We start from the raw sequence: 27849 nt of genomic DNA, 5'->3' as shown, positions 1-27849 counted from the left end.
TCTGCCACTACAGCCAATTCAGACTCTGAATCTCACAAGATATTATAGCTGATAATTCCACATTATTATTATTATTATTATTATTATTATTATTATTATTATTATTATTATTATTATTATTAACATCCACAATTTTACTACCTTCTGCATCCGATTAATGTCTTGCCCCTGACTGTCTGCTTTCGTGCAAGCCCCCCTCTTATTTAGCATTCCCAGATGCCTGCAGTTTAACATTCCCAGGTGGCCATCATAATTTGTGTGTGGATCAACAATCTTGTCCTTGCAACTGGTCCACTTTTCCGCCTTTCTTATCTCTTATCTGTAAACAGTCAACAGGTTTAACTCAAGACAGCAGTAGTTGAACTACTGTGGAAGAAGGTAAGCTAAACTATGTCTGTTTCTCTCATAGCCTCAGCTGCTTAAACATGTCTGAAATACCTTCTCTCATTGGAACCATCTTAACTGCCCAAGATCACATTGTTTCTCAAGAGTAACATCTGGTGTTTTCAACTACAATACTGTGAAACCTCTGTGTAATAAATATAACAAAACAGAACAACAGGGGACCCAAAATCAAATTATCAGAAGGACTCTTGAACATAACACTATGTTAACATTCCTTGTTCTAAGTCAAGTTCTCCATCTGAGTGGCTGCTCATGGTTCTCACTTTCAAAAATAACTACAAGTGATAATTGCACCTTCCCCTCTGCTTACAGTAAGATACATTGCCTAAGCCTGTACTAATCGGGCACGAACTAACATACATTTTCACACGCCCTCAGAATGTTATCAGAGTTTACTTGCCACGCTTCACATATGAGAACAAAATTAAACGTCTGATGGAAGACCCACTAATTCTCCATAACACTAGCAGGGGAAGGCAGGGGGGGGGGGGGGGGGAACACAGTCACCCTGCTGTGTCTTGATGCTGCAAACGATTTGTAAGTGCCAGGGGTGAATGACCTGCTGCGCTGTTGGTGTCAATAAACAGCTCAGTGCAAGATGCATTGGAGCATGCAGAATTAAACTGAGAACCCCAACACATATGCCAGCAGCTCACAAAGGTGACATGTGCCCACATAGGGCATTGATTAGCTACAGAATTTGGTCACATAGGGCAATGAAGAACAGTAAAATCGCAGTCAGTGGTGACTGGATAGCTACATAGCTCAGGTACAAATTGTGTTTCCCAAAGGTAGGCAACCAGTAGCAGATGGAAGTTAGCCAGGAGGTGTCACACTGGCTGGAAGGTCCAAGTCAGCAGCATTCAGACCTCGTATGGACAGCAGGCCCGTAGCCAGTGGAGACAGCATCTGTTGGTGGCAGCTTTGAAGATCCATTTCTTAGCCTGGTATATTCTTCCCCTTGCAGCTGGCTGCTGGTGGTGATTGAAAGCTGCTTTTCTAAAATGAGTAACATTTATACAAACTCAGTCTGCTATTGTTTCTGAAATGGCAGTGCTCCTCTCTCCTAAGAAATAGCAGTGCTTCTCTCTCCTAAGCCATAAAAGAACCAGACAAGGCTGCTGGGCAACTATGACAGTGCTGCTCCAGTCTTTACAATCTGTCAGCATTTAGTGTGCAGAGCATGGTCAAAGCAATACCACCTTCATAACATTGATGCAGCATAGGTTGATGATGTCTTCAATTAAGTAATTGAAATTCATTGTCATCTGAAATGGAAATAACACACTGCACACGATCGCTTGGTGAGATAGATAAACTGAAAAAATAACCTGTTGTAACATATAGTGAGCCTTTGTTTCATCACAGAACAGGAAGTAAGTGTGTACTTACATGACCATATTGTTTGGCAGGAAGAGAACACAGAGGCAAGAAAAATTGAAAGGGTTGAGGCACAAAACCCAACAATGCTGGAAGTGGAAACAGTGATAAATAAACTAAAAAATAACCGTGCACCTGGTGAAGATGGGATCATGTCATAACTAATAAAATCAGGGGGCAACCTCTAGGACATGAAATATTTACACTAATAAAGAACATATGGGTAAATGAAAGCATGCCGGAGGAGTGGAATACTGGAGTAATATGCCCAATATATGAGAAAGGAGAAAAGCTCAATTGTGAAAACTATAGAGGCATAACCCTACTGAATATGATATATAAGATTTTCTCTGGAGTGCTGAATGAAAGAATACAGAAGTGCACTGAAAAGATACTCGGAGAATACCTATGTGGATTCCAATCAAACAGAGGTACATCGGACCAGTTGTTTGTTGTTAGACAAATAACGGAAAAATTTTATGAATATGATATAGATCTCCACTTCCTGTTCATTGAATTTAAACAAGCTTTTGATAGTATTAATAGACGAGCATTGTGTAAAGGGCTGAAAGAATTGGACATCTGTGATAAACTGAGAAGATCAATCGAGCTAACAATAAAGAATACAAGAGTGAAAGTGAATAACAGAATGACCAGGCAATTTGACTTGAGGATGGAGTGAAACAAGGTGATGGCATCTCTGCAGCAGTGTTTAACTTAGCACTGCATGGTATCATACAAAAAGTAGATAAAAGAGAAGCAATAATGATGAAGTCCAGCCAGATATGTGCATATGTAGATGATATTGCCACCGTGGCAAGGGATGTAATATCACTTAAAGAAATATATGGGCAAATGGAAGCAGAAGGAACAAGAATTGGACTTACTGTAAATGGAAGCAAGACAACATATATTGCTAAGTCCTATACTGAAGCTAGAAGAACACCACAGGTCCTGAAGATCTCTGATAAATGCTTCAAAGCTGTTAGATGCTTCCATTGTTTAGGTGTTCTCCTAACCAATGATAATAGTATGAGAAAATGTATTAAAGGAAGGATACAAGCAGAAAACAAGGCCTATTATGCAAACCTTAAGACATTCAAGAACTCTCTAATTACAACAACGATTAAACTGATTGTATACTATTCACTTATGTGACCTGTTGCCCCACATGGATCAGAAGTGTGGACAGTGACAGAGGCAGACAGTAACAGTCCAAGGGCATCTGAAAGAAAAATCTATGGGCCTGTGAGAGAGGCAGAAGGTTGTAGAGTGAGACACAACCATGAAATACAGGAGCTTATACAAGGGAAACACATAGTGAAATTCATCAAATCTCAAAGAATATGTTGGTTAGGACAGGATGCCCAAAATAATAATGAACGCCAGAATATATTCCACCAGAAGGAAGGGTAGACCAAGACCTAGATGGATGGACAATGTGCTGGCTGACCTTGCTAAGATGGGGATCCATGGATGGAAGAAAAAAGCTGAGAACAGAGAGATATGGAGGAAGGTTGTTGAGGAGACCAAGGCCCACCAAGGGCTGTAGTGCCGAAGAGGAGAAGAAGAAGAAGAAGAAGAAGAAGAAGTCATCAAGGATACATGAGTGGGCCTTTGGCTCGAAAAGCCAATATCAATGACGTTTTGTAATGGTTCACACGTTTACACTTGTTGATAGCCCAGCATTGAAATCTACAGCAATGTGTGGAAGGATTGCACTTCTGTCATGTTGAACAATTCTCGTCAGTCGTTGTTGGTCCCCTTTGTGCAGGATCTTTCTCCGGCCACAGCGATGTCGGAGGTTTGATGTTTTACTGGATTCCTGATAGTCACGGTACACTCGGGTTCCTGATGGTCACGGTACACTCATGAAATTCTCGTACAGAAAAATCCCCACTTCATCACTACCTTGGAGGTTCTGTGTCCTATCGCTCATGCGCCAACTATAATGCCACATTCAAACTCACTTAAATTTTGATAACCTTCCATTGTAGCAGCAGTAACCTATCTAAAAATTGCACGAGACACTTGTTGTCTTACATAGGCATTGCCGACTGCAGCACCATATTCAACCTGTTTACATATCTCTGTATTTGAATACACATGCCTATACCAGTTTCTTTGGTGCTTCAGTGTATAATAGATATGAAAACTGCAGTCGAACATGTTTCAACAAGTTTGCTTTGTTCTTTAATTTTTTTCTTCTTTTAAGCTTGCAAATTTATCTGTTGTCTGTCTGTTAAAAAGTATGAGTTTTGCCAAAGTTTTCCTCTACTGAAGGCCATCACTATTCAGAATGGTGAAACTAAAGCTGACTGAAGCTGTGACATTACCAAATTATTACGCAGGCAACTGCTGGTATAAATTCCTGATTTTCAGCATCTTTGTGCAAAATACTATTTATGTCTGATACTGTGCACCTAAATTATCTTAGCTGATACAAACACAGACCAAATCAATCATTTTATTGTATACCTTCACCTGTTGTTGTATCTATCAGCATCTTCACTATGTAAAAACTAATATCAAAAATAACAAGCAGCACAATGCTCCAAATGTCTGCTAAAATCAATGAAAGGGCCACAAATGCCCCTCACTTTTTCATAGAAGTCTTATGCTCATTTCCTGTTATGTCAGTGATATGGTGACTAACTGTTACATAGGAAAGTTCGATTTGAAATGTGTCTTGTGTTCTACTATTTTAACCACACACTGTCATAAATTACAAACAACTCTGTGCTCCAGTCATCCACAGCTGTGGTAATAATACATCCTGCAAAAAGAACACTGCATACAGCTATATGATAATTTTTAATGTGACATGATCTGTCCCATGACATATACCTTTAGGTGTATGTAATACTTTAATGACTAAAAGTATTGTGTATGGATGTGACTATAGGCCATGAAACCGGCCGTGTCCCATTAAAGTTTATCATACAAGATTGCAAGATTGTCATAAATGATTTAATCTAAATAGCAGGATGTAAACACCATTGCTTTTATTGTCATTTTATCTATTATGCCCAGATCTATTTTACCTTTTTATAGGGCATTGAAGATTATATGGGAGACATGGATTTTAAGTTGGCTGGGACTAGAAAAGGTGTGACAGCACTACAGGCAGACATCAAGATACCAGGCCTTCCTCTGAAGATTGTAATGGAAGCTGTCCAAGCAGCCACGGAAGCAAAGTCGCGCATTATAGACAAAATGAATGAGACACTGTCTAAACCAAGGTATGGTCATGTAAATCCGTTAAATAAAATTCAGTTTTTTACAATGTGAAAGATGTGCAGCATTTCAAATAAGATTTTTATATGTGACTTGTAAGATTAAGATCAAGAGTAACAGCAAGGTAGACTATATTTACCCTTGGTAACTTAAGTGAATAAATAATGTGCAGACTTAGAGAGGCATAGATACTTGATATGCTGTCAAAAGTCAGAGTTTAACTGCAGCTATCTGCTGAGTGTTTAGGCATACGAACCTATGATCATCAATGCTTTCGTACAGAGTAAATCATTTTACACTTACTACTGAGTGCAAATGTAAAGCGAACATTTCTCTTGTCTCTTGATATTCACTGTTGAAAATGCAGTTAGATATCTTTTTATCTCTTCACTATTAACTTGAACTGTAGCAGTAGTTGACAACCATGTGTACAATAGCAGAGAATAAAACATAGAAAGCAATCAATAGTTCAACAAGGTTGTTACCACACAAAACATTGCATAACACTGTGGTACTTATTCTTAGTAAGAAATATTTGGAATGTTGATTGTCAAGATTGTGACGGATTGAATGTTTTGATGAGTTCTTTGAATAAACAATACTGTGTTGTTATACAGTGTGAAGCCCCTCTTTTGTACTTTTCAGGGTACTTACAAACCTGGTGGAGATGACAGGATAATGTAAATGGTGGGAAATCACTTTTTAGTAATATACTTAATGAAAATATTGGGAAAGTGTTTCCTAGACACATCAAAAATGTTTTGCATCACCCCAGTTCCCTGAACTCCTGAAGATAGACATTGACTGTGGATACTGTATGACAGACACAGTCTCTTTGACTGTTTAGAGATGTCACTAAACCTGCCCAAAGATGTAAACAACCACGCATGAACAGCGCCTATTACACGGAGGGGTCTGACAGCCGATCAGTTCCAGTCATTCCACCAGGAAGTAGGTACACAGCTTATGTTGTCCGTAGTTCAACCATGCCTAGACAGTCAAGACCACAGATCAGGATTGTTACTTTGTGCCAGGAAGGGCTCTCAACAAGGGAAGTGTCCAGGCCTCTTGGAGTGAACCAAAGCATGTTCGTACATGGAAGAGATACAGAGACAGGAACTGTCGATGACATGCCTTGCTCAGGCCACCCAAGGGGTACTACTGCAGTGGATGATGGCTAACTAAGGATTACGGCCTCTCCAGTTGGAGGCTCGAGTCGTCCCTCGGGCATGGGTGTGTGTGTTGTTCTTAGCATAAGTTAGTTTAATTAGTGTGTAAGTCTAGGGACCAATGACCTTATCAGTTTGGTTGCTTAAGAACACACACACACACACACACACACACACACACACACACACACACACACACACAGATTATGGCTCAGAGGAACCCTGACAGCAATGCCACCATGTTGAATAATGCTTTTCATGCAGCGACAGGACCTGTGCGCAATAGGCTGCATGATGCACAAGTTCACTCCCAATGTCCATGGTGAGGTCCATCTTTGCAACCATGACACCATGCAACGTAGCACAGATGGGCCCAACAACGTGCCGAATGGACCACTCAGGATTGGCATCACATTATCTTCACCAGTGAGTGTCGCATATGCCTTCAACCAAACAATCGTTGGAGACATGTTTGGAGGCAACCTGGTCAAGCTGAATGCCTTAGACACACTGTCCACCAAGTGCAGCAAGGTGGTTCCCTGCTGTTTTTGGGGTGGCATTATGTGGGGCCGACGTTTGCCACTGGTGGTCATTGAAGGCGCTGTAAAGGCTGTACAATACATGAAAGCCATCCTCCGACCAACAGTGCAACCATATCGGCAGCATATTGACGAGGTATTCACCTTCATGGATGACAATTTACACTCCCCTCGTGCGCATCTTGTGACTGACTTCCTTTAGGATAATGACATTGCTCGACTAGAGTGGCCAGCATGTTCTCCAGACATGAACCCTATCAAACATATCTGGGATAGATTGAAAAGGGCTGTTTATGGATGACAGGACCCACCAACCACTCTGAGGGATCTACACCAAATCGCCGTTGAGGAGTGGGACAACCTAGACCAACAGTGCCTTGATGAATTTGTGGAGAGTATGCCACGATGAATACCGGCATGAATCGATGCAAGAGGACGTGCTACTGGGTATTAGAGGTACCAGTGTGTACAGCAATTTGGACCACCACCTCTGAAGGTCTCGCTGTGTGGTGGTACAACATGCAATGTGTGGTTTTCATGAGCAACGAAAAGGGTAGAAATGATGTTTATGTTGATCTCTATTCCAATTTTCTGTACAGTTTCCGGAACTCTCAGAACTGATGTGATGCAAAACTTCTTTTGATGTGTGTATTTAATGTTGTTATGGTCTATCAAGCAGTGAAGAAAAATCCAGTTAATATTATTTTATAAAACATAAATAAGCCATTTTATTAATTGTATTGGCCTGTAAATTGAAACCTTTAGTCTTACTAAGTTTGATATTTCATGAACAAATAGATACTTCCTACTTTTATTACAAAAGGGAAAAAAATCAGAATTACATTTTGTTTTAGCTTCTTCTAGTGAATTTTTTTCTGTCTTATTGTCTAGTTCATAAATATATTCAAGAAATTTCATATCTAAATCTGCAGCAGAAATATTCATTATATTTACCACTCACCAAGTGGCAGCAGGAGAAAACAGGTGTAATACATAAAGACGTGTGCAAGCTATCAGAGCTAGTGGCTCCTTCTTCTGATGGGAGGTTGAAGGCAAAGGAAGAGGAATGAAGGAAAAAGACTAGCAAGGTTTAGAAAATGGGGTGAGTTATGGAAAAGTTGGCTAGAGAACCCTGGATCAGGGGAGACTAACCAGACAGAATGAGAAGGAAAAACAGTCAGTCTCCCTCGAACCAGGGCTCTGGGTGGCATTTCCATTCTCTCTACCCATTTCCTAAACCTTGTCAGTTTTTTCTCTTCATCCCTCTTTCTACCCCTTCATTCCTCCTGCCAGAAGGAACCAATGTATCTGGCTCCGAAAGCTTGTGTGTTTTCTTAACTTTTATGTATGTTTGCTCCTGCAGCCGCTTGATGAATAGATTTTTTAGCCATCCAGTTACCTTATACTAGCTGAGTACCCAACGTTGCTGGGGTACATATTTATTCCAATCTTCTATTAGCCCATCTCCACCATCCCCTGTCACTGTCCATCTACACCAGCCCTTCTCTCTGTCCATCTCCACTGCCTCCTCTCTCTGTCCACCACCACTGCCACTTCTATGTGTCAGCCTCCACTGCCCCCTCTATGTGTCAGCCTCCACTGCCCCCTCTATGTGTCCGCCTCCACTGCCCCCTCTATGTGTCCGCCTCCACTGCCCCCTCTATCTGTCCACCTCCACTGCCTCATCTCTTTGTCCACTTCCCCCTTCTCCATCCCCCACTCTCTGTCCACCTCCTCCTCCTCCTCCTCCATCCACCACTCTCTGTCCACCACCACCACCTCCTCCTCCTCCTCCTCCTCCTCCTCCTCCTCCATCCCCCACTCTGTGTGCTCCAAATCCCCCTCCTCCATCCCCCACTCTCTGTCCACCTCCTCCTCCTCCTCCATCCCCCACTCTCTGTCCACCTCCTCCTCCTCCATCCCCCACTCTCTGTCCACCTCCTCCTCCTCCATCCCCCACTCTCTGTCCACCTCCTCCTCCTCCTCCATCGCCCACTCTCTGTCCACCTCCTCGTCTTCCATCACCCACTCTCTGTCCATCTCCTCCTCCTCCATCCTCCACTCTCTGTCCAAATCCTTCTCCTCCATCCTCCACTCTCTGTCCACCTTCACCTCCTCCTCCAACCCCCACTCTCTGTCCACCTCCTCCTCCTCCCCCTCCTCCTCCTCCTCCATCCCCCACTCTCTGTCCCACCTCCTCCTCCTCCATCCCCCACACTCTGTCCACCTCCTCCTCCTCCATCCCCCACTCTCTGTCCATCTCCTCCTCCTCCTCCATCCCCCACTCTCTGTCCACCTCCTCCTCCTCCTCCTCCTCCTCCTCCTCCTCCTCCATCCCCCACTCTCTGTCCACCTCCTCCTCCTCCTCCTCCTCCATCCCCCCACTCTCTGTCCACCTCCTCCTCCTCCTCCTCCATCCCCCACTCTCTGTCCACCTCCTCCTCCTCCTCCTCCATCCCCCACTCTCTGTCCACCTCCTCCTCCATCCCCCACTCTCTGTCCACCTCCTCCTCCATCCCCCACTCTCTGTCCACCTCCTTCTCCACCTCCTCCTCCTCCTCCTCCTCCTCCTCCTCCTCCTCCATCCCCCAATCCTCCTCCTCCTCCTCCTCCTCCTCCTCCTCCTCCTCCTCCATCCCCCACTCCCTCCTCCTCCCTACTCCTCCTCCTCCATCCCCCACTCCTCCTCCTCCTCCTCCTCCTCCTCCATCCCCCACTCCTCCTCCTCCTCCTCCTCCATCCCCCACTCCTCCTCCTCCTCCGCCATCCCCCACTCCTCCTCCTCCTCCGCCATCCCCCACTCCTCCTCCTCCTCCGCCATCCCCCACTCCTCCTCCTCCTCCTCCTCCTCCATCCCCCACTCCTCCTCCTCCTTCTCCTCCTCCTCCCCTTCCTCCTCCTCCATCCCCCACTCCTCTTCCCCTTCCCCCTCCTCCATCCCCCACTCCTCTTCCCCTTCCCCCTCCTCCATCCCCCACTCCTCCTCCTCCTCCTCCTCCTCCTCCTCCTCCTCCTCCTCCTCCCCCCCACTCCTCCTCTTCCTCCTCCTCCATCCCCCAATCCTCTTCTTCCTCCTCCTCCATCCCCCACTCCTCCTCCTCCTCCCTCCCCCACTCCTCCTCTTCCTCCTCCTCCATCCCCCACTCCTCCATCCCCCACTCCTCCTCCTCCATCCCCCACTCCTCCATCCCCCACTCCTCCTCCTCCTCCATCCCCCACTCCTCCTCCTCCTCCATCCCCCACTCCTCCTCCTCCTCCATCCCCCATTCCTCCTCCTCCATCCCCCATTCCTCTCCTCCTCCATCCCCCACTCCTCCTCCATCCCCCACTCCTCCTCCTCCATCCCCCACTCCTCCTCCTCCTCCATCCCCCACTCCTCCTCCTCCTCCATCCCCCATTCCTCCTCCTCCATCCCCCATTCCTCCTCCTCCATCCCCCACTCCTCCTCCTCCATCCCCCACTCCTCCTCCTCCATCCCCCACTCCTCCTCCTCCATCCCCCACTCCTCCTCCTCCATCCCCCACTCCTCCTCCTCCATCCCCCACTCCTCCTCCTCCATCCCCCCACTCCTCCTCCTCCATCCCCCCACTCCTCCTCCTCCATCCCCCACTCCTCCTCCATCCCCCACTCCTCCTCCATCCCCCACTCCTCCTCCACCCCCCACTCCTTCTACTCCTCCATCCCCCACTCCTCCTCCTCCTCCATCCCCCACTCCTCCTCCTCCCCCGCCTCCATCCCCCACTTCTCCCCCTCCTCCTCTCCTCCTCCATCCCCCACTTCTCCCCCTCCTCCTCCATCCCCCACTTCTCCCCCTCTTCCTCCATCCCCCACTTCTCCTCCTCCTCCATCCCCCACTCCTCCTCCTCCTCCTCCTCCATCCCCCACTCCTCCTCCTCCTCCATCCCCCACTTCTCCCCCTCCTCCTCCATCCCCCACTTCTCCCCCCTCCTCCTCCAGCCCCCACTTCTCCTCCTCCTACTCCATCCCCCACTTCTCCTCCATCCCGCACTCCTCCTCCTCCTCCTCCTCCTCCTCCTCCTCCATCCCGCTCTCCTCCTCCTCCTCCTCCTCCATCCCGCACTCCTCTTCCTCCTCCTCCTCCTCCTCCTCCATCCCGCACTCCTCTTCCTCCTCCTCCTCCTCCTCCTCCATCCTGCACTCCTCCTCCTCCTCCATCCTGCACTCCTCCTCCTCCTCCTCCATCCTGCACTCCTCCTCCTCCTCCTCCATCCTGCACTCCTCCTCCTCCTCCATCCTGCACTCCTCCTCCTCCTCCTCCTCCTCCTCCTCCTTCTCCTCCTCCTCCTCCATCCCACACTCCTCATCATCCTCCTCCTCCTCCTCCTCCTCCCTCCTCCATCCCGCACTACTCCTCCTCCTCCGTCCCCCGCCCCCTGCCCATCTCCTCCTCCGTCCCCCGCCCCCTGCCCATCTCCTCCTCCGTCCCCCGCCCCCTGCCCATCTCCTCCTCCGTCCCCCGCCCCCTGTCCATCTCCCTCCTCCGTCCCCCGCCCCCCTGCCCATCTCCTCCTCCGTCCCCCGCCCCCTGCCCATCTCCTCCTCCGTCCCCCGCCCCCTGCCCATCTCCTCCTCCGTCCCCCGCCCCCTGCCCATCTCCTCCTCCGTCCCCCGCCCCCTGCCCATCTCCTCCTCCGTCCCCCCGCCCCCTGCCCATCTCCTCCTCCGTCCCCCGCCCCCTGCCCATCTCCTCCTCCGTCCCCCACCCCCGCCCATCTCTTCCTCCGCCCCACACCCCCGCCCATCTCTTCCTCCGCCCCCCCCCCCGCCCATCTCTTCCTCCACCCCCCCCGCCCATCTCTTCCTCCGTCGCCCACTTCCCCGCCCATCTCCTCTTCCGTCCCCCACTCCCCGCCCATCTCCTCCTCCGTCCCCCACTCCCTGTCCACCTCCTCCTGCTCCTTTATGTGTCCATCCCCTCCCCTCCCTGGCCATCTTCTCCTCTTCTCTTTCTCTGTCCATTTCCTCCTCCTCCTGTCTGTGCATATCTACTTGGTGTCTGTCCTCTTCCTCCTGCTCCTCCTCCTCCTTTTCCTCCTCCTCCTCCCTCTCCCCATGTTACCATACTCACTTCAATGGGAGGCTGGTGGTTCTTATCCCACAGCATTTCTTTTCAGATTGTAACTAATGTGTACACCAAATTTGATTGAAATCTTTCCAGAGGTGTAGGAAGAGTGTTTTACCCATGGCATTGTCCGCATACACGTATGTCAAATATATATCACACATATTGTACATGTATTTCACCTGTATGTCTAGCGAATTTCGCCTTGCAATTTCATTTTCATGCAACTCAATGTTTATGACAATGTATATGTTCAACAATGTGCTGTACAGTAATATAATTATGCAGATACATCCATTTTTATGTGTGCATACTGTCTGCAAAATTGTTTATGATTAGAAATAGTAATAACAAAGTAATAAATTAAAATATCTTGCATGATGTTGCAGTTCCTTACACATCTTGGTGTTTGTGACATTATATGTCCTGAACTGCATGTTGAACAATGTAGGTATCTTCAGCGGCACATGTGGATACTGTCTGTGAAATGTGTAGGAGATAGAGTTAGTAGAAAAGAGGTAATAAATTAAAATGCCATGCATGATGTGGCACTTTTTTCTTGCATCTCAGTGTTTGACATCATATCTCCTGAACTGTGTTGTACAGTGATATATTTTTGTAGGCACATTCAGTGGCAGATGTGATACTGTCTGCGAAAAGTGTTGTGAATAGAGCTAGTAGCAATGAAGTACTGAATTGAAACATCTCGCTTGATGCAGTAGTTATTCGTGTGTTTCAGTGTTTATGGCATCAGTGGAGACACAATTAACCAGACTAATTGGTGTCTTGAGTCGTTTGGATAATCAAAACTCTGGATAATTGAATGCACAGGGTTTGTAACGTAAATAGTGGCAACTATTTAGTCACAACCAATACGAAAGAATTACATGTTTACACCTGTTACTGTCCTTCAAAGTAGTCACCAGCTTTGTGTACAACCCATTGCCAGTGATATAAAAGACGTAGTATACCGTTGGCAGAGCCTGTTCTATTGATGGTGCAAATGGAGTGGTCTGAAGTTATGGTGATTCTCATGTGTGACTGTGATGGTGTTATCCTAATGCATTACATTCCACCACGGTAGACCATCAGTGCAAAGTATTACTGTTCGTTTTTGGAGCATCACCTACGACCAGCTTTGCGAAAGAAACAGTGTCACTTAATGCGCAACCCACCCATCATTTTGCTGGACAGTGTGCGGGCGCATACACTGCAAGCTGTGGCTGCTCTGTTCGGTCGATGGGACTGGGAAGTACTGTACAATCCACCATACTCTCCGGATTTAAGTCCTTGTGGCTTTGATTTGATTCTGAAGATGAAGGAACCACTTCGTGACATTTGCTTCAGAACTGTTCCAGAGATTCGACAGGCAGTAGACCGCTCCATTCACACCATCAGCAGAACCGGCTCTGCTAATGGTATACTACGCCTTCCACATCGCTAGCAATGGGGTCTACACAACACTGGTCCTTGAAGGACAGTAACAGGTGCAAACATGTAACTCTTTTGTAATGGGTGTGAATAAATAGTTTCCACTATTTAAGTTCCAACCCTTGTATGGAGAAAAGTGATTTTCGTATTATTAACTCTAGAAAGGTAACCTATATCATAAGGTTATCTTTTAGATACTTCGTCATATGGCTATCTCTCTATGGTGAAAACATAATGTTAGGTGTTTATTCAAAACAACAAAAACAAATTAAACTTATTAAAATCATCAAAAATCAATATTTATTCTGAGATTAGACACACATTTTCATGTGTAAATGCATATTTTATTAAAATTGCTACAATACTGCAACCTTAATCACGAAATACCTAACAAAATTCACATAGGTCAGTCACTGTAGCTTAATTTTGTGTAAATGTTTAGTAGTTGTGATTTTGTGTAAACAATTTTCTGTCTTCATTGAAGCTACATCACAAATTCATTTTAATCATGGTAAATTTTATTTCTTTTATGAAACATTTGAAAGTTGTTTCTAGGGCTAGAAATGCTTCTGCATGAGATGCATCACGGTTCCTAAATAACAAACATGGAAAGCAAAAAAAGTGTATTGGAGACATCACATCCGGAGACCCAAATCTTTTTATACACTTTCATACTAAATGTCTTTGTATATTCGCTTTTTTTTACCATCACCTATAGTTTTTTGACTTACAAGGGTAAAAAAAAGCAGAAACACACAAACAAAATACTTTATCTTAGCTCATTAGGTAAAGTTAATACTGCATTAAGTTGTGCCTATCATGACGTAGTGAAACACAATCTGTTTATTTTCATAATATTGTAGCACACAGGTAAAATTTTGCAATTTTGTACTAGCTGACACTGGTGGTTGTTATACCCAGAACCGTATACGTGGAGGTGGCCCTACCTGTGACTATCGAGTGTGCAGGGTACAGTTATCTGCATTTTGTGGCTCACGTTGCCACCAACGACATCTGTCACATGGTTTCTGAGCCCATCCTCAGTTCATACAGGCGGCTGGTGCAGGTGGTGAAGGCTACTGGCCTTACAGATGGGGTGCAAGCAGAGCTCACAATTTGCAGAATTGTTCTCAGAGTTGATCAGGGTCCTCTGGTTTGGAGCCGAGTGGAGGGTCTCAACCAAAGGTTTTGTTGACTCTGTGATGGTCTTGAATACAGATTTCTAGACCTGTGTTATCGGGTGGGAATTTGTAGGACTCCTCTTGATAGATTAGGCATGCAATACATAAAGGAAGTAGCTACTTGGGTAACAGAGTACTGGTAGAGTGCATAAGGGCTTTTTAGGCTGGGCGGTAGTTTGAAGTATCTGATGAACACTTACCATTCATTACACAACAAGGGAAGTCATACTGCATTCAGAGTAAAGACACTGTTTGTCAAAATTTTTTCAGTAAATTGTCAAATTATTCGTAACAAAGTTCCTGAATTTACTGACTTCCATGGAGGTTTTCGTACTCAAATTACTCTTGAGGCTGAGAGCTGGCTGAAACCCAAAGCTCTGAGATATTTAAGGAGTCGTGGAATGTATACCAGAAAGATAGATTAGAGGTGATAGGAGGGGGAGTGTTCATTGCAGTTGACAAAAATATTGTCTCTATTGAGGTTGAAGTTGTGTATGACACTGGAGTTATCTGGTCACATATAACAACAGGTGTAGGTGAAACCAGATTAGTTGTTGGATGTTTTTACTGGCCACCCAATTCTGCTGTGACAGTTCTAGAGTCATTCAAAGAGCCTACAGTCAGGAGTGTGTAAATACCCAGACCATGCAATACTAGTTGGAGGTGACTTTAACCTACTGGATATAGACTGGGATGTCTGTGGATTCATTGCATGGGGTTCAGACAGACAGTCTTGCTAAGTATTTTTGAACATGTTTTCTGACAACTGTCTTGAGCAGCTAGTTTGGCAGCACACACACAATGGAAGTATCTCAGACGTTGTAATTACAAATAGATGGACTTTGTCAATGATGTCAGTGTTGAAATGGGGATTAGCAATCATGATGTCATTGTAGCAACTATGGTTACAAAAGCTAATAAATCAATCAAATATGCAAGGAGAGCATTTCTGCTAGAGAAAGCAGATAAGCAGTGGTTAGCATTTCAGTTATTCAGACAGTGAATTAATACCACTTAGTTCCAGGAAGATGAACATAGAGGAATTATGGGCAAAGTTTAAGCAGATGAATGATCGGCAAAGTTTAATCAGATTCTAAAAGTGTAGTCCGGAGAGTTATGTGCCCAGTAAGTGGGTTAAGGACGAAAAAGACTCACCATATTTTAATAACGAAATTCGGAAAATGCTGAGGAGGCAGAGGCTATTGCACTCTCAGTTCAAAAGAGAATGTACGAATGACTACAAGCAAAGATTAATAGAGATTTGTGCATCTGCAAAAAGATCTGTGCACGAAGTATACAACATCTACCACTGCATACCTGAGCAAAGGATCTGGTGGAGGTCTCGAGAAAATTCTGGTCCTATGTTAAATCACTAAGTGGGTCCAAGGCTTTCATCCAGTCCCTAGTTGACCAGTCTGGTATGGCGATTGAAGAAAGCAAAACAAAATCTGAAGTTTTAAATTTTGCACTCAGGAAATTATTCACAGGAAAATCATACAAACATACTGCCATATGGACAACATAGTAATAAGCATCCTTGGCATAGAGAAACACTGGAAAGTTTGAAAGCAAATAAGTCACCAGGTCTGGATGGACTTCAGTTTTACAAAGTGTACTCTTATAGTACTGGGCCCATATTTAGCTTGCATTTGTCATGAATTTCTCACCTAGCACCAAGTCCCAAGTGATTGGAAAAAAAGCACAGGTAAGTTGTGTGCATAAGAGGGGTAAAAGAACGGACCCCCAAAATTACAGACCAATATCACTATATTCGATTTGCTGCAGAATCGTTGAACATATTCTCAAAAACTAAACTAAACTCCACCTGAACCGGCCATGAAGGCCCAACAGTACCGATCGCTCGCTGTGCCATCCTCAGGCCACAGGCATCACTGGATGCGGATATGGAGGAGCATGTGGTCAACACACCACTCTCCTGGCCATATGTCAATTTATGAGATCAGAGTCACTACTTCTCAATCAAGTAGCTCCTCATTTGCCTCACAAGAATTGAACACATCCTGCTTACCAACAGCGCTCGGCAGACTGGATGGTCACCCGTCCAAATGTGAGCCCAGCCCAACAGCACTTAACTTCAAAGGTCTGATGGGAACCAGTGTTACCACTGTGACAAGGCTGTTGAACATATTCTCAGTTCAAATATAATAAATTTTCTTGAGTCTGAGAATCTTGTGTCCACTAATGAGAGAGGTTTTAGATAGCATAGCTCGTGCGAAACTCAGATTGCCCTTTTCTCGCACGATATACTGTGATCTATGGATGAAGGGCAACAGACATATTCCATATTTCTAGATTTCCGGAAAGCATTAGACACGGTGCCCATGCAGACTGTTAATGTAGGTATGAGTATATGGAATAGATTCACAGATGTGTGAAGTGGCTCAGAGACCTTCCAAGTTATAGAACCCAGTATGTTGTCCTCAATGGCAAGAGTGTTCATCAGAGACAAGGGTATCATCAGGAATGCAAGTAATTTGGCATATGGGGTGGGCAGCAATCTGCAGTTGTTTGCTGATGATGCTGTGGTGTATGGTAAGATGTCAAAGTTGAAAGACTGTAGGAGGATACAAGATGACTTAGATAAAATTTCTAGTTGGTGTGATGAATAGCAGTTAGCTCCAAATACAGAAAAATATAAATTAATGCGGATGAGTAAGAAAAACAAACCTGTAATGTTAGGATGTAACATTAGTAGCGTCGTAGTTGACACAGTCACACTGTTTAAATATGTGGGCATAATGTTGCAAAGCGATATGAAATAGAAAGAGCATGTGAGGACTGTGCTAGGGGAGGTAAATGGTCGACTTCGGCTTATTGTGAGAATTTTAGGAAAGTGTGGTTCATCTGTAAAGGAGTCCATAAAATAGAATACAGGTGCAACCTATTCTTGAGTACTTATCAAATGTTTGGGACCTGTACCAAGTCATATTAAAGGAAGATATAAAAACGGTTCAGTGGTGAGCTGCTATATTTGTTACCAGTAGGTTCCAACAACAGGAACTCAAATGGGAGTCCTGGAGGGTAGGTGATGTTCTTTTTGAGGAACACTATTGACAAAACTTAAGGAACTGCCATTTGAAGCTGAATGGAGGCATACAGACAGTCATTGTTCCATCAGTCTATGTGTAGGCACGTGGCAGAGTGTACAGATGCCCTCTGCCACACACTGTACAGTGACTTATGGAGTATCTGTGCAGATGTAGATATGTGTACCAAATTTGGTTAAAATCAGTCCAGTGGTTTAGTAGAAGACATGGAAATAAAAATAGAGGGAAACATTCCACGTGGGAAAAATATATTTAAAAACAAAGATGATGTGACTTACCATACGAAAGCTCTGGCAGGTCGATAGAAACACAAACAAACATATACATACCCACAAAATTCTAGCTTTCGCAACCAATGGTTGCTTCGTCAGGAAAGAGGGAAGGAGAGGGAAAGACGAAAGGATGTGGGTTTTAAGGGAGAGGGTAAGGAGTCATTCCAATCCCGGGAGCGGAAAGACTTACCTTAGGGGGATAAAAGGACAGGTATACACTCGCACACACACACACATATATCCATCCGCACATACACAGACACAAGCAGACATTTGTAAAGGCAAAGAGTTTGGCCAGAGATGTCAGTCAAGGCGGAAGTACAGAGGCAAAGATGTTGTTGAAAGACAGGTGAGGTATAGCGGCGGCAACTTGAAATTAGCGGAGGTTGAGGCCTGGCGGATAACGAGAAGAGAGGATATACTGAAGGGCAAGTTTCCATCTCCAGAGTTCTGACAGGTTGGTGTTAGTGGGAAGTATCCAGATAACCCGGACGGTGTAACACTGTGCCAAGATGTGCTGGCCGTGCACCAAGGCATGTTTAGCCACAGGGTGATCCTCATTACCAACAAACACTGTCTGCCTGTGTCCATTCATGCGAATGGACAGTTTGTTGCTGGTCATTCCCACATAGAAAGCTTCACAGTGTAGGCAGGTCAGTTGGTAAATCACGTGGGTGCTTTCACACGTGGCTCTGCCTTTGATCGTGTACACCTTCCGGGTTACAGGACTGGAGTAGGTGGTGGTGGGAGGGTGCATTGTACAGGTTTTACGCCGGGGGCGGTTACAAGGGTAGGAGCCAGAGGGTAAGGAAGGTGGTTTGGGGATTGCATAGGGATGAACTAAGAGGTTACGAAGGTTAGGTGGATGGCGGAAAGACACTCTTGGTGGAGTGGGGAGGATTTCATGCATTTACACGCAGTTTTTTCGAAATTTTCCCGAATTTCTCCACCCTTTAACGTGTTTTGGAGGCAACACAACCACCTAACCTTTGTGCACATCATTGTTTACCAACCCAGGTTCACCACAGGCTTAACATAGCTCTGCTTTTACCAACACTTTTTCGCCTTTTTTTCACACCAGATCTCCAGTTGCTTTCCAGTTCACCTTTATCTCTCCCCATATATTTTTATTTTTATTTTCATTTTCATTTCAGCCTCATGTCACACTTTCCACCTTCTAATACCATGTCACCATCACAACATCCCCACAACGACCCCATTAAGTTTTATTTACATTCCCTCCGCAAACATGCCTTCGCCCTAGCCAGATTACGCTCCCATATTTTATTTTCCCAGGCCTGTCTGACATTTGGCATTACCCCCAAAGGCCACACACTTAAAGTTCCCATCTCTGGCTGTAACCCTTCTTTCCATCAGTCTTTATACCAGTTCCAAACTGAACAATCCATTGCCCTCACCCACCTAATCCTTCACCAACACATCAACTCAGCCAATGAACACACCCGTCAACTCCTATCCTTAATAAAAGTCCTCAATCTTTCCTCTCCCACATCCACACCGGCTGTTCAGAGCATCCTCCTACAGGCCAACCGCAAATTAGAACAGCATGCCACCCTCCACCTCAAAAAACTATCCAATCTCCTGGTTTCCCACATCCGGAAAGGCAATTCACTCACCCTTCACAACCTTTCCAGCAAACCTCAACCTCCTTTCATTGCACACAGACCCAGTCTCTCCCATCTACTCAATCTCCCACTTCCTGCTCCACTCCCCCCAAAACCTCAAAATTCGACTCAACACAATCTGGAACCACAACACCCTAATTCAGTAGTTAACCTTTCCTCCAAACCTCTCTCCCAATCCGAAACCTTTGTCCTATCCAAAGGCCTCACCTTCAGCCCCACTTCCAGATTCAACCAAACAGCCCTCGTCAAAGATTTACTGTCCTACACTCGTACTCTCTGCTGGAAATATCACTTTGCCACGAAGAAAAATGATCCTAATCCTACTCCTAATGATCCAACTCCCCAAAACACTATCCAAATTGAACCCTGCCTGGAACAATTCCGGCCTCCGTCGCAGTGGGACCCACCTCCTCTTCCTCAAAATCACCCTCTCCAAACCTTCCAGGAATTTCTGACTTCCAGCCTTGCCTCTCAGTCCTTCTTAAAAAACCTTAATCCTACTCCCAACATGACCACTGCTGAAGCCCAGGCTATCCGTGATCTGAAGGCTGACTGATCCATCGTCATTCTTCCAGCGGACAAGGGTTCCACGACCGTGGTACTTGATCGTCGGGAGTATGTGGCTGAGGGACTGCGTCAGCTTTCAGACAACACTACTTACAAAGTTTGCCAAGGTAATCCCATTCCTGATGTCCAGGCAGAGCTTCAAGGAATCCTCAGAACCTTAAGCCCCCTACAAAACCTTTCACCTGACTCCATCAACCTCCTGACCGCACCGACACCCCGCACCCCTACCTTCTACCTTCTTCCTAAAATTCACAAACCCAATCATCCCGGCTGCCCCATTGTAGCTGGTTACCAAGCCCCTACAGAACGTATCTCTGCCCATGTAGATCAACACGTTCAACCCATTACATGCAGTCTCCCATCCTTCATCAAAGACACCAACCACTTTCTCGAATGCTGGGAATCCTTACCCAATCTGTTACCCCCAGAAACCGTCCTTGTAACCATTGATGCCACTTCCCTATACACAAATATTCCGCACATCCAGGGCCTCGCTGCGATGGAGCACTTCCTTTCACGCCAATCACCTGCCACCCTACCTAAAACCTCTTTCCTCATTACCTTAGCCAGCTTCATCCTGACCCACAACTTCTTCACTTTCGAAGGCCAGACATACCAACAACTAAAGGGAACAGCCATGGGTACCAGGATGGCCCCCTCGTACGCCAACCTATTTGTGGGTCGCTTAGAGGAAGGCTTCTTGGTTACCCAAGCCTGCCAACCCAAAGTTTGGTACAGATTTATTGATGACATCTTCATGATCTGGACCCACAGTGAAAAACAACTCCAGAATTTCCTCTCCAACCTCAACTCCTTTGGTTCCATCAGATTCACCTGGTCCTATTCCAAATCCCATGCCACTTTCCTTGACGTTGACCTCCACCTGTCCAGTGGCCAGCTTCACATGTCCGTCCACATCAAACCCACTAACAAACAACAGTACATCCATTATGACAGCTGCCACCCATTCCACATCAAACGGTCCCTTCCCTACAGCCTAGGTCTTTGTGGCAAACGAATCTGCTCCAGTCCGGAAGCCCTGAACCATTACACCAACAACCTGAAAACAGCTTTCGCATCCCGCAACTACCCTCCCGACCTGGTACAGAAGCAAATAACCAGAGCCACTTCCTCATCCCCTCAAACCCAGAACCTCCCACAGAAGAACCCCAAGAGTGCCCCACTTGTGACAGGATACTTTCCGGGACTGGATCAGATTCTGAATGTGGCTCTCCATCAGGGATACGACTTCCTCAAATCCTGCCCTGAAATGAGATCCATCCTTCATGAAATCCTCCCCACTCCACCAAGAGTGTCTTTCCACCGTCCACCTAACCTTCGTAACCTCTTAGTTCATCCCTATGAAATCCCCAACCACCTTCCTTACCCTCTGGCTCCTACCCTTGTAACCGCCCCCGGCGTAAAACCTGTACAATGCACCCTCCCACCACCACCTACTCCAGTCCTGTAACCAGGAAGGTGTACACGATCAAAGGCAGAGCCACGTGTGAAAGCACCCAAGTGATTTACCAACTGACCTGCCTACACTGTGAAGCTTTCTATGTGGGAATGACCAGCAACAAACTGTCCATTCGCATGAATGGACACAGGCAGACAGTGTTTGTTGGTAATGAGGATCACCCTGTGGCTAAACATGCCTTGGTGCACGGCCAGCACATCTTGGCACAGTGTTACACCGTCCGGGTTATCTGGATACTTCCCACTAAAACCAACCTGTCAGAACTCCGGAGATGGGAACTTGCCCTTCAGTATATCCTCTCTTCTCGTTATCCACCAGGCCTCAACCTCCGCTAATTTCAAGTTGCCGCCGCTATACCTCACCTGTCTTTCAACAACATCTTTGTCTCTGTACTTCCGCCTCGACTGACATCTCTGGCCAAACTCTTTGCCTTTACAAATGTCTGCTTGTGTCTGTGTATGTGCGGATGGATATATGTGTGTGTGTGCGAGTGTATACCTGTCCCTTTTTCCCCCTAAGGTAAGTCTTTCCGCTCCCGGGATTGGAATGACTCCTTACCCTCTCCCTTAAAACCCACATCCTTTCGTCTTTCCCTCTCCTTCCCTCTTTCCTGATGAAGCAACCGTTGGTTGCGAAAGCTAGAATTTTGTGTGTATGTTTGTGTTTGTTTGTGTGTCTATCGACCTGCCAGTGCTTTCGTTTGGTAAGTCACATCATCTTTGTTTTTAGATATATTTTTCCCACATGGAATGTTTCCCTCTATTATATATATAAACAAAGATGATGTGACTTACCTTAGGGGGAAAAAAGGACGGGTATACACACACACACACACACACACACACACACACACACACACACACACACACATACAGACACAAGCAGACATATTGTGGAATGTTTCCCTCTATATATATATATATATATATATATATATATATATATATATATATATATATATATATATATATATATATATGGAAGGAAACATTCCACGTGGGAAAAATTATATATAAATACAAAGATGAGGTGACTTACCGAACAAAAACGCTGGCAGGTCGATAGACACACAAACAAACACAAACATACACACAAAATTCAAGCTTTCGCAACAAATTGTTGCCTCATCAGGAAAGAGGGAAGGAGAGGGGAAGACGAAAGGAAGTGGGTTTTAAAGGAGAGGGTAAGGAGTCATTCCAATCCCGGGAGCGGAAAGACTTACCTTAGGGGGAAAAAAGGACAGGTATACACTCGCACACACGCACATATCCATCCACACATACAGACACAAGCAGACATATTTAAAGATGTCTGCTTGTGTCTGTATGTGTGGATGGATATGTGCGTGTGTGCGAGTGTATACCTGTCCTTTTTTCCCCCTAAGGTAAGTCTTTCCGCTCCCGGGATTGGAATGACTCCTTACCCTCTCCTTTAAAACCCACTTCCTTTCGTCTTCCCCTCTCCTTCCCTCTTTCCTGATGAGGCAACAATTTATTGCGAAAGCTTGAATTTTGTGTGTATGTTTGTGTTTGTTTGTGTGTCTATCGACCTGCCAGCGTTTTTGTTCGGTAAGTCACCTCATCTTTGTGTGTGTGTCTATATATATATATATATATATATATATATATATATATATATATATATATATATATATATATATATATATATATATATTAAGACACTTAAAGTCTCGACACCCTGGATGGAAGGAGTCCGAAAAGACCTACAAGCAATTGGCACCACAAACACCACAGACAGAAGCACCTTCCGAAAACACATAGACAATTGGGAAGTAAAGTCAGAAGCGCTAAAACAGCGGACCAAACAAGAATGGTCTGAGGAGAGAAAAGAGGCCCTCTCCAAGAGAATGAAGGAGTACTGGAAGGACAAGAAGAACAAGCCTTCAAAGTCATAAGCTTAACGATTTCCTTTTAGGGAAAATTCGCCAACAATATATATGAATTTTCAAAAATTATTTATTTTCATTGATACTTTATATTTAGTGCTGCATTTCATAGGACTGATTAGAAGACATGGACGTATGTTGCATACATACATAAATATGACACTAAACTATAGACAAAAAGTATTGCTATTACTTTAAATTGTAAAACTTGCTGCATAGAATGCTAAAAATATTTTTTTCAGAAAATTATGCTCTTTTGCATAAGATGGTGGAGCTAGTCGGAGAATTACATTTGATTAAATGTCATTATTATGGTGGTGTATGAAGTTGTGCACTAGTATAATGACATATAAAAAAATGAAATGATCGTATGGCTTTTATTGGCTGGGATATCCCCTTCAGGGTTCGGCCGCCATATCGCAAGTCTTTTTAGTTGACACCACTTTGGTGACTTGCATGTCAGTGATGATGAAAATGATGATGAAGGACTCACAACACTCAGTCTCCTGCCGTCGAACCCAGGCCCCCAGTGTGGTGGGCAGTAACGCTACTGCTGCGCTATGGAGGCAGACATGACATATTATTATGTATGACATAATATAGAGGTAAATGTGTAGTTAAATTTTATTTGTGCCATGAGTTCCAAACCTAACAAATACGCTGTAAAGTGAAAGGTATTCTAAAAGCATCACCAAAAGTATGTGACACCTCGATGTGCATATCATTTCTTTGCTCACAGTAATTTAGGCTTTACCATTAACTCCTAAGCTGATCACCACCTCAGAAATCACTAATATTAAAACTGCATGCCATTCATAATTGCGTAATGTCTCCTTGAGAATCAAAGTTATTTTTTATGATTTTTCTTTTGTGAACAGATTTCAAACATTTTCCATGAGAGGCACTACATCTACAATGATTTGAAACTAGTTTACCCAGGAGAGGCCCTTGTCTGTCATTGGAAACATATCTCTCATTCAGACTCTAACTTACCCTAATGCAATGCTTTATTTGCTAACATAATGGCAGTGAAGAATGCTACATACGGCGGTACTGGCAGTTATTAGGTTGTCAGTGTTACGAGACAAAGAATTGATCAGATGAGTTGTTCAGACTTGTAACACCTTCTGCTGATTCAGAACTAGGGACTTAGGGAGGGGGGGGGGGGGGGGGGGCTGTCCACATTAACTGTGTAATGTGTGTAAACTCTACTGAAGGCAAACACCATGCCAGCATCATTTTATGTCAGGTATACCATTTTTTCTTCCCTACAAACATTGATTGCAAATGTTGGGATGTAAATAATTATGTTAATCCAAAAGCTGATGCAATTTAAAATTATAAACATAGGAAATTTGAAGGAACTGATAAGAAATGTTTTATACAATGGGAAAACATCAATTTGGGGAAGAGGGTTATACTGTATACAGTTCTGTATGACAACCACATGGCAGCTTGTACAAAATTGCAAAATTTTACCAGTGTGCTACAATATAATGAAAATGAACAGATTTTGTTTCACTGTGTCATGCTAGGCACAACTTAATGGAGTATTAACTTTACCTATACCCAAATAACAAACATGGAAAGCAAAAAAAGTGCATTCAGACATCACATTCAAAGACCCAAGTTTTTTATGTACACTTTCATACTAAATGTGTCTGTGTACCCACTTTCTTTTACCACCACCTATAGTTTTTTTGACTAACAAGGGTAATAATCATAGCTAAATTGATTATATTAATTATACATATATGTATTTATTTAAATGTATTTAAATTCTGTAAAATGGTTTAACATAGCAAGGAAAGAGGATTGGGGGGGGGGGGGGGGGGGGGGGGGCAGGTAGCAGCGAGAATCAAACCCCAGCTGATGAAATGACAGTTGGTGTGCTTGACCACTGCAGCACAGCACTGATACGTCAGTTATTGCTCAAAAATTACTCTCTCTGCTTATAAATCTTTAGAGAGCATTTTACCTTCCCATGACTCACTCAAATGTAAAGTATTCCAGGAACTTGACATGGGCATCTACCTACTTCTATTCACATAATACGAGCCAAATCAGTGCGCCCCGACGCTATCCCCTTGTTAGATTTAAATGTGTCCCCTTGTTAGATTTAAATTTGAAATAGGTCTGCCTAACTCTAACTCTCCCTTTTCTTCCAAAGATCTACTGGAAAAGACCTCTTTAGAAGATCATTTATAGAATTTGCAATTTTGCTTGCACAATACTTTACACACATTATCAAACAAAAGTACTGATCCTGGTGCTGTGAGCAGTGAAATTCCTTAGTGCCAGCAGAGATGACATCACATTAGTATATGCGCAGTTGAAAACAGACAGCTCTGTCTCTTCTCCTACTTGATCATAGTGCGGCTGACCGTCATTTCAGCACTTGACAATGGTTTCTAGATATCGTGGAGAGAGCATTACAAAACATGCTTTCATCCATTTTATTTGCATACCAGCACACATTTGAAGAGAAATGGCATAATTTTAGCGTAATTTCTTTCTCTGATTCGAAGAGAAATGGTATAATTTTAGTGTGATATTTACAGTGTGCTGTAACATGTTAGCACAAGACAACCGGCCACCATTGACACCTACCTTGTTTCTCTACTTATTGTTTTGTAGGGTTTCACTATATGTTTATGTTCACAGGATAGCATTCTCCATCATCAGAGATCATACCTATGTTTAAGAGAAAAGAGGCCATGTAACTGTGTTGACACTGCCCTTGTGGCTCACACCTCTTTGGGAGTGCATACTTGACACCATGGGGCCCAGCCCTTGCAGCACTACTCTTGTCATGCTGCAAGTTTATCCTTCTGCTATACTTTTTTACCCTCCATCTTTCTGTTGGGATGGTCTTCTTGATTCCAGTTGTTCTTGGATCTGGTTTGTGATTTTGGATACTCGTTTGCTTCGCTTCTGACATTGTAAACTTCGCATTCGTAACTATGTGGTCTCCTTGTTGGGCTTGACTTCTTGACTTGCTACTGCTTTCCCCGGGTACCATGCCCAAAACCCAGTATAGTAGCCACTCCATTGTGGTGATGTGGGGGAGGGGGGGGGGGGGGGGAGGCATCATCAAGTACCTGCACAGGGGTAGAACCCTGACCACACAGGGGTTGTGCTATTGGTGTTTGAGCTGGAAACTCCCAACACAAGCCAAGGAGAATGTGCCCATCACGGACGGGGCCCAGAGACACTGGGCAACAGTTTACTGGCCAGGTAAACATTGCTGTGGCTGGGTGGTGCCCATGGGGAGAGCCCTGTTTGGAGTGTGTGGTACCATGGCAGAAGATTGGAACATGAAGAGAATTAAACTTTCTTCTGCTGGTGGGAATGCATTTATCTGTCTTCAAAAGTTGCCTGATTTCACCAGTCATTGACCACAAAATGACTCATGTTGCTGTATGCTCATCTTCAGTGGTCATTATTGTAATAACTTGTAAGATATACAGATGCTTTCAACCAGCTTCTCTTAAGCATTACATATACAAATCATTTTTTAGACTCACCTCTCTGTCTCCCCCACCCCTCTACCCCCGACCAACCCCTCCAACAAGGGTATCATCACTACTGCAATAGCCTCCCCACATCAAAGTAGCTATGAGGGCATGCTGAAAAGCAATGCCTCCAAATTATTTATGTGAAATCCCATAAAACTTTTTGAATGAAACAAATGTTCTACAGCTTTATTCTTCATCTCTCTGCATTTATTTCTCAACAGTCACCCTGGTGATGAGCCCATTTATTTCAGTGAGAGACCAGCTTGTTGATACCATCACTGTAGAATGCTTGATTTTGTTGACAGAGCCACTACCTCACCTCTGCTTGCACCACTTCATCATCATATTGAAGTCCTCAAAGGTGTTCTTTAAGTCTTGGAAACAGATGAAAATGTAATGGAGCCATGTTGGGACTGTATGGAGGATGATCAGTGACAGTGAATCCATGGCATCATATTGCTGCAGATGTCACAGTGTTCTGGTGTCGTCTGGCATTCTTATGTTGAAGCAGAGGGTGCTTGTCACATATGGAGGAACTCTCTGAATTTGAAACTCAATTACAGCACACTGCTTCTCACACACCGACATAGTTAAGTTACACACCGCCACATTACACGCTACACTTTGGAGCTCTCTAGTGGCAAAGGGATGCAAATATGTATGTATGAGGAATGAAGATGTAAAATGAGTAACATTTGTCTAAAAGGGGCAGGTAAAACACAGTGAAGTAGTTGTAGAAACGATCGGTATTGTAGTTGTAAATTGTCGTAACTGTGTTGGGAGAGAACCAGAGCTCCAAGCCCTAGTAGAAAACACTGAAGCTCAGGTAGTCATATGTATGGAAAGCTGGCTAAATCCAGAAATAAGTTCAGCCGAAATTTTTTCAAACGACTGTTCAGAAGTGTTTAGAAAGGATAGATTAAATGCAGTTGGTGGTGGAGTATTTATTGCTGTCAGAAGTAGTTTA

The 27849-nt window shown here is 44.5% G+C and overlaps 1 protein-coding gene across 1 annotated transcript in view; it reads left to right on the top strand.

Moving 5' to 3' along the window:
• The window catches only part of LOC124805150 (polyribonucleotide nucleotidyltransferase 1, mitochondrial), a 141781-nt gene that overhangs the window by 86556 nt on the left and 27376 nt on the right, over window positions 1–27849 (top strand). The window contains exon 6 of the mRNA XM_047265624.1: window positions 4840–5027. Coding sequence (XP_047121580.1) covers window positions 4840–5027 — 188 coding nt within the window. The remainder of the gene's footprint in view (window positions 1–4839; window positions 5028–27849) is intronic.

This window comes from Schistocerca piceifrons, chromosome 1 (assembly GCF_021461385.2).
Source record: "Schistocerca piceifrons isolate TAMUIC-IGC-003096 chromosome 1, iqSchPice1.1, whole genome shotgun sequence".
Taxonomy (NCBI): domain Eukaryota; kingdom Metazoa; phylum Arthropoda; class Insecta; order Orthoptera; family Acrididae; genus Schistocerca; species Schistocerca piceifrons.
This window is presented reverse-complemented; position numbering and strand designations above follow the sequence as displayed.